The sequence below is a fragment of the Pyrgilauda ruficollis genome, unplaced genomic scaffold (assembly GCF_017590135.1).
Source record: "Pyrgilauda ruficollis isolate IOZ18807 unplaced genomic scaffold, ASM1759013v1 scaffold23, whole genome shotgun sequence".
In the NCBI taxonomy this organism is placed as follows: Eukaryota; Metazoa; Chordata; class Aves; order Passeriformes; family Passeridae; genus Pyrgilauda; species Pyrgilauda ruficollis.
In genome coordinates, this window is record NW_024522539.1 from 7046044 (window position 1) to 7053320 (window position 7277).

Sequence of the window (7277 nt, forward strand, 5' to 3'; positions counted from 1 at the left end):
CACTTTATTTCTCCCTCACTGTAGCCCTCCCTTCCCAGAGCAGACACTCTCCTATCCTCCCCTCGCAGCTCCAGGAAAGGCTGTGGGAGAGGGCTGATGGCCTCCTTTCTCCATGGCTCCGGAGGGAAGGATGCTGTGCCTGGGAGGGACAGCCCTGTGCCTGGAGTGGGGACAGGAGGGACAGGTGTGGAGCAACGCACCCAGAGTGCTTCAGCACGAGCAGTCACTCAACCAATGCTACAGGAGGGAGGTGGCTGGGGTTAGAGGGCCACCTCTGGTGCTGTGGCACAGGGGAGGGCAGCAGGCTGCTGCTTTAGAGAGCCGTGTCCTCAGATTCGATGCGAGGCCCAAAGAGCTTCTCTGCAGTTGCTTTGCCGTCGTACTTGGGCAGGTTGCCACCAAAGTCTGCTGGCAAGATGTCAGCATCGATCTCCTGGTAGAAGGATTCCAGCTCCTCACCATGCACAAAGACCTGGGGGGAGATGGGAGTGACCCTCAGCAGAGGACCAGGGCAGCTCTTCCCAACTGCTCCGTTTCACCCAAGGACATGCCTTTCCCTGCAGGCCCCTTTCCCACACTCACCCTCTCCAGCAGTTTGCTCTTCAGGAATGGTTTGACCACGTTGTAGGTGGTGGTGAAGTACCAAGGCTGGTGGATGAAGTGGACGGCCTTGAACCGCGCTGGGAAGGAGTCCTAGGATCCCAAACCCAGACACAGATGGTTACAGATGGTGCTGTCCACCCAGTTCTGAGCAGGCAGCAATGGATACACCAGCACTGCCATGGCTCTCCTTGCTCCATGTCCCCGTCTCTGTTCTGACCCAGAGGATCAACCATCCCCACCTCAGGAGTACCAGGGAGCTGAAGCACCTCCCAGACAGCTCACTGCTCCCACCCCATGAGAAGGACTTTCCCTGGGAAGAGCCAAGTGTCTGGCATTTGGTCCAAGGGCAGAAATCCTGGAGTACCTGTGAGTCTCCATCCAGCCTGGACCAGGCTGGGCTGAGAGACTCATGAGGAAAGACCTCCAGGCCATGCCCTAGGATGCTGCAAGGAGTGGTAGTACTGCTTCTGGTCAGGCATTTGAGAAGGCAGGGAGATGGGGTGGGGAAAATTTTGTAGGATTAAGCCAATTAGCTGGCAAGGCAGGGAGAGGATGATAGGGAACAGCGTCTCCAAGATGCTTTCTCATTGTTCCAGCATGGTGGTGATCCCAAACCCTGCTAGCCCTGCCTCTGAGCTCCCTGCTTCCCCAGGGTCCCCTCTGCCACTGCTGGGTGCAGACTTTGCCACCTCACCTGCAGCATGTCCACCATCTTCTTGAGCTCGGAGGGTTTGATCCCTGACGCCTGCTGCATGGTGAAGCCCTTGAAGTTCTCAATGATGCAGAACCCATTGATCTGGGTCTCTTCGTTCTCCAGCAGCTTCTCCAAGATAATACAATAGGCACGAAGGATCTAATGGAGAGGAGAGACAGCAGGGTCTTGTATGAGGTCTCACCTCCCATAGACCCTAGGGGTACTCAGGAAGAGTCCCATGGAGTGTTATGCAGGGTCTGTTGGACTCCAGCCGGCTTGTCACAGCCAGCCCCCAGATTTCAGAGCAGGGAGGGGGTGACCACATTCTTTTTTCAAGTCATGGGCATCAGATCTAGATCAGTGATACACTGAGACCAGACTCAGAGCTGAGCAGAAAAGGAAACTGGGAGAAGATTTGAGTTACATGCCTGAAGACCTCTTTGCCAAGAAGCCCTTCCCATGCCCTCAGCCTCAGTTTCCTCCTCTGCCCTTGATTTAATTGTGTGGTGCCTTTCTTCAGCCCATGTTACATGGGCTGGGGGATGCACACCCTGAATTTGGCATCTTGCACTGCATCTTTTGGGATGGACCATGCTTTCCCAGGCTCCCTCAAAGGATAAATGCAAAGGGCTACAGATTTACTTCCACCTGTATGGCTGGATGGATGCACGTGTGTAAGGAGGCTGTGCTCAGACGTGCCGAGCGGGACAAGCCCAAAAGCTCCACTGCTGTGGGAGCAGCCTCTGAGCTGGGCTCACCTCATCGAAGGTGATCTCCTCGTAATCCCAGTTCTCGATGTTGAACAGCATCACCACCCGGCCGTACTTGTCCCTGCTGGCCAGGATGCCGGGGTAGCCGGCCTCGATGGTGCTGCGCACGGCCTCGGGGCTCAGGTTGTCAAACAGCTCCGGGTACTGCTGGCGGAAGTTCACGTAGCCTGGAGAGAGGAAAAAATTGGCAAAACTGGCTGCTTGCCCAGCCTCAGGAAGCTGGGGGAGCTGCCAGAGATGGGATGGGCTGGTGATGGTGAGATGTCAGAGCCCAAGAGCTGTAGAAAGCTCTGCCTGTAGCCCACATGGGTAAGGTCTCCTCCAGCAAAGGGGGAAAGGGAAGCTCAGCAGCAGACCAGCCCCAGCATGCTCGGTGTTATCCCTCCACTTGCCAGGAGCTTCCCACACCTGCTTTCTCTCCAACACCTTAACAAGTAGATGAAGTCATTTCCCCCCTCATTTCCCTTCTCCCTTTCCTCCCTGTTTGGGTGAAAACCCCCATCTACCCTCTCTTGGCACCCTGCAGGCACAAAGTAAGGAATTTCATCCTGGGAAAATACAGGCAAACAAAACATCTCGTCTGAGAGCCAGCACTGATAATTACAACTCATTATCCCCTAAGCTGACACAAAGAAGAGCAGAGCTGGAGCCAGGCAGGTTCCAGTCAGCAGCCCCCCTCTGGGCTGCCCTTCTGCTCCCCCTCCATCCCCTATGGGTCACTCTCAGTGTGAGGAGAGGGTGCCACAAGCACCCCAACCTGTCCCCAGACCTACAAGTGCCCCAGGGGTGCAGAGCCCCCCAGGCACAGCGCACAGAAGTGTGGGGAGGGTGCAGAACTGGCTCCTTACACGGGTACAGAGCAGGGAGTGTAGGGCATGTACAGGGCATGGGGGTCTCAAGGGGATGCAGCCCAAGCCAGCTGGGTTGGCTGCATGAATGAAACCATCACCAAATGTGAGGTTTTTTTCCATTTTGTTTGGGTAAACTTGTAAGGAATGGGACTGTCCTGGTGCTGCAGGATGCCTGGTGTCACTCTCATTTATTTCCTTCCCCATCCCAACTCCTCCCAAGCCCCTCAACCCTGACATTTTCTATTCATCCCCTCTCTTCAAAACCTGACTTTTTCTATTTACCCCCTCTCTTCATTCCCTTCCCATGTCAGGGTCCTGCTCTGCCAGCACAGCCCAGTCTGGGCTCGGAGGCACCAGCACAGGACTAGGAGCTGCTGGGGGATGTGTACCCTCATCCTCACCCAGCATCACAGCCCAGGAGCCCTCCCCACCTTTCAGCAGGTCATAGGCTCTGTGGACATCGAACTTGCGAGCACGGATGAAGCGGAGCAAGAAGGAGTCGTCCCTCTCCTGCACCTTCTCGGCCACCTTCTGGCACACGTCCTCGCCGCCCGCCCGCTCCTGCACCAGCTCCCGCAGCGCCTTCACCGCCACCTCCCTCTTCTCCTCCGTCTCGTTCAGCTCATCCTTTGCCTGGGGGAGCAGAGAGGGGACCCAGTGATGGGCACACGTGCTAAAACACCCCGGGAGTCGTGGAGGCATCCAAAAACTGGGGGAGGACAGCAAAGCTCCTTGCAGCATCCCAGCATAGGGAGGGCAGGGTCACTCAATCCCCAGCCTGGAGATATTTTGGTAAGTGCATCCCCCCCCAGTGCAAGAGACAGTCAAGAGTCTCCTCTGGCCCCTGAGGAGCAGGAGCCTCGGGCTGCTCCTTCCCCCCGTTCCCCACAGCCATCTCACCTTCTGCAGGGTGTGCGGGGGGATCTTCTCGCACCTCCCAAAGACGGGGCCGTGGTCCTTGGTGGTGAGGCGCTCCAGCTTGGAGCGCAGCGCCTGCTCCTCCTCCGACACAATCCGGAACGTGCCCGTCTGCGGGGAGGAGAGCATGTGGGGGCTCCCCAGACTGCCCCCCAGCTCCCTGCCCCACTGCAAGTCTCCTTGGGAGCTCTGGGGAAGGGGAGAGGCTCCACACATGCACCCAAGGGGGTGCAGCGGGATAGGGATGGACTGTGTGCTGCTTGGACTAAGGTGCACCCTGTGCACCCCACCCCAGCACTGCAGGGAGGGCAGTCAGGGCCCAGAGGATGGGGCAGCGTGGGGACAGTACTCACAACTGCAGACATGCTGTCCTCTGTCTTCTGTCGGCAGCAGAACGCTGGCAGAGGGAAGGAGGAATCAGCATGGATCCAAATGCTCTCCACAGCCCCCCTTATGCCCCATTTTCTGCACAGCTTGCACAGATGGGGGCAGAAGTGGGTGTCCAGAGGACACCCCCAACGCTCCTCAGCTCCATCACCTACTGCATGTATCTCTGCCTGCCCGAGGAGGCTGAGCAGCCTGGAGAAACACCAGGGATGTTTGCAAAAGCAGCTTAAAAATCTGTGTATTGATCATCTGAAACCTTCATGTTTTTCTCCCTCTGCCTTTTCCTCTTTGGGCTGGGGGCATCTCAGCCTGCCCTCACCCAGGTGGTCTCAGACCACCTTCACATTGGCAGAGGCGAGCAATCCAACTTTGGCCAGGCAGCCAGCTCCTGCTTTTATTTCTGCTACCAAAATAAGTAATATTACCAAAATAAATACTCATCCCCACAGTGTTTCCCAAACTCTCAAGTCTCACTGCTCCACCAACTGCAAGGCTAGACTGTAAACCTGTCAGCATCTTTCCAAGGCAGTCTGGGTGAAACACCTTGTTCCCATCCACGAGGAGGAGAGCTGCCTTCATCCTGCCTGCAGCACCTACCCCTGCCTGGCTGCAGCAGCAGCTCCAAGCCCAGGCTGTGTGAGGGATGCTCGGCTCCAGCTCACCCATTTCCCAGGGGCATCCTCTTTCCCTCCACCTCCTGGGAAAGTGATAGGCATCCCCTTGTTCCAGGCATCAAAACCAATTGAAGCCCTGGAGGTGCCAGATTGAGTGAGGCTGATGGTCTTCAACGCAGTTCTTCCAGCTGAAAAATGTCCTGGATACTCACCAGGAAGAGGAAGAGCTGAAGTGTCCTCAGCAGGTCAGTGCACAGAGCTGAGAGGGAAGCAGGGCTGGCGAGGCCGGAGTGGAGCAGCAAGGAAGCCGGGCAAAGCTTTGTAGAGTCACCGGGTTGGGATTAGACCGTCACAAGGCATCAACTCACTGCAGCTTTGTAATTAAGTCAGCCCAGCCCAGGAAAGAAACCCCATTAAAACATTACAAAAGGCAGCTGAGGAGAGGGAAGGAGGGAGCTGGGGTTCCACCAGCAGCCGGGGCGTGCATGGAGAGGCGGGCTGGATGCCGGACCCGATTAACAAAGTATAAAAGCTCCTTGTTGTGTAACTCGCTCATTAGCACGGGGCAGGGGCAGAGGCAGGTGGTGGGCAGCCTGCCATGCCGGCCTGCTCCCCGGGGTGAGCAGGACAGGTCTCTTCCCCAGCTTCTGCCCCAAAAACCTTGGCAAGGTCCTGCTGTGAATCCAGCCGTGTGGGCAGGGTCTGGCTGCGGGTATGGGTCTGTGGCAGAGGATGCTCCTGGGGCTCTCCAGTTCCTCCCCTATGAGGCCTCCCAAACCAGCATCCATACAAGGCCCCTTTCAGCTTTTGTAAAAAAAAAAGACACGAGCAAAATTTCTACAATGGCCTCAAGTGATGATTGACTGCTCGGAGCTCTGGGAACTGGAGCCCATTCCAGCCCCAGGGAGATGCCCCAGGATGTGGGAGAAACAAAGCTCAGTCCACATGTGGGTGCAGCAGGATGGCAAAATGGGTTTTCTTTGATGCCTCAGCATGCTGAAGCCACATAAGGCAGGATAGCCCTTGCAGCCTTGATTCTTTGGGTCAAGGGTTGTGGGAGCTGTGTGAAGATGTGGAGAGGATGGAGCTGTGCTCAAGCCCAGGAGAGGAGCTTGGCCATGATGGGGATTTTGGGGAGGTGCCAGGGCCAGGCTAAGCACCAGAGCAGGGCTGAAGGGGCTTACACAAGGCATGTTTTGTAATGCCTCTGGGATTTACGGATTTGGTTTCCACACAGGGCTGTCCTGCAAGCGGAGCTGAGACCCCAGCGTGAGGGAGGAAGGAGGAGGAGGAAGGCACGAGACTCCAGATGAAAGGCTGGGGTGCTGCTGAGGGAAAATTCGGACCTGTGCCAAAACCCTGAGCAATGCCAATGTGGCCTGAGGCAGTGCACTGCTCTTCAGAGGAGACCCCCAATGCTCCCATCCCCTTCCCACAGCCCTGGTGCAAGGCTCAGCTCCCTCCTACAGCACGTTGGACCGTTGTGTGCAGCTCAGCACAAAACAGTGCATAACAGGGGTACATCATCAGCACGGACTTTCCCAAATAGACCCAATAATGCTCTCTTGGGATGCCAGAGAGAACCTGCGATCCCTGAGGCACCTGGGCATCCTGGCCAGCATGGTCATCGCAGGTGAAATAGCTTCGCAGACACATGTACCACCCCTGGCATCACCAAGCGAGTGTTTTGTCCTGGATGAACGGGTCTCAAGGGGGACCCACCCCGATGTACTGTGACAGAGTCCTAAGCACACCTCTCTTCCAGGTGTGGTTATCCCGCTGCCCACAGCCCACGGCAAACCCGCTCCCCTCGCTCAGCAGCACCAGCTCCCGCTCCACGTGAGCACGGCGCTTGCGAAAGCTCCCACGCTGCGCTGGCACCGGACCCTTTGGCCAAATCCCGCTGCTTAAAGGCGGGCTACAGCTCCTGGTACGCTAAGGGCGTACCTCATGTCCCCCGGAATTAAGGGGTTTACTCGAATGTACCTGAGCCGCACGTGGGTGGCACTCGCTGGCGATGCGGGGTGGCGCTGAATGGGCACTTTGTGCAGGATGCCCCGGCACCGCGGGCTGTGCACCCCACGTGCCTGCACCCCACTCCGGTAGCGTTTTCACTGCGCGGCACCACGCACCGCAACAGGCTGCCCACAGAGGCCGCGGAGTTACCCTCACTGGAGATATTCCAGCACCATCGGGCTGCAGGGCTGTGCCAGGTGCTCTAGGACGACCCTGCTCGAGCAGGGCGGCCGCAGCAGGTGACGCACCGCTGTCCCTTCCAGCCTGACCACTCTGTGACTCAGTGACACCGCCGCGCACTCTGCCTCCCCCCGCGGGACTCGAACCCGCGGCCCCGCGGGCGGCGCGGCGGGAAGCGCGCGCCGGGGGCGGGAGCTGTTCCCCGGGCGACGCGCGGGCACTTCCGGGCGCGAATTTCGGGGCT

At 57.8% G+C, this 7277-nt stretch overlaps 1 protein-coding gene across 2 annotated transcripts; it reads right to left on the bottom strand.

Moving 5' to 3' along the window:
• Window positions 1–110: 110 nt before the first annotated feature.
• On the bottom strand, window positions 111–4201 carry RLBP1 (retinaldehyde binding protein 1). 2 transcript variants are annotated; one of them, XM_041469188.1, is made up of 7 exons: window positions 4190–4201; window positions 3819–3947; window positions 3350–3551; window positions 2056–2234; window positions 1298–1456; window positions 583–693; window positions 111–472 (listed from the first exon to the last, which is right to left on the bottom strand). In XM_041469188.1, exons 1-7 carry the CDS (start codon window positions 4199–4201, stop codon window positions 314–316), a joined length of 951 nt encoding a protein of 316 aa, XP_041325122.1. In that variant the 3' UTR covers window positions 111–313. The 2 variants fall into 2 exon arrangements, with proteins under 2 accessions (XP_041325122.1, XP_041325121.1); XM_041469187.1 differs by lacking the exon at window positions 4190–4201 and having other exon boundaries at window positions 3819–3965.
• Window positions 4202–7277: the final 3076 nt, after the last annotated feature.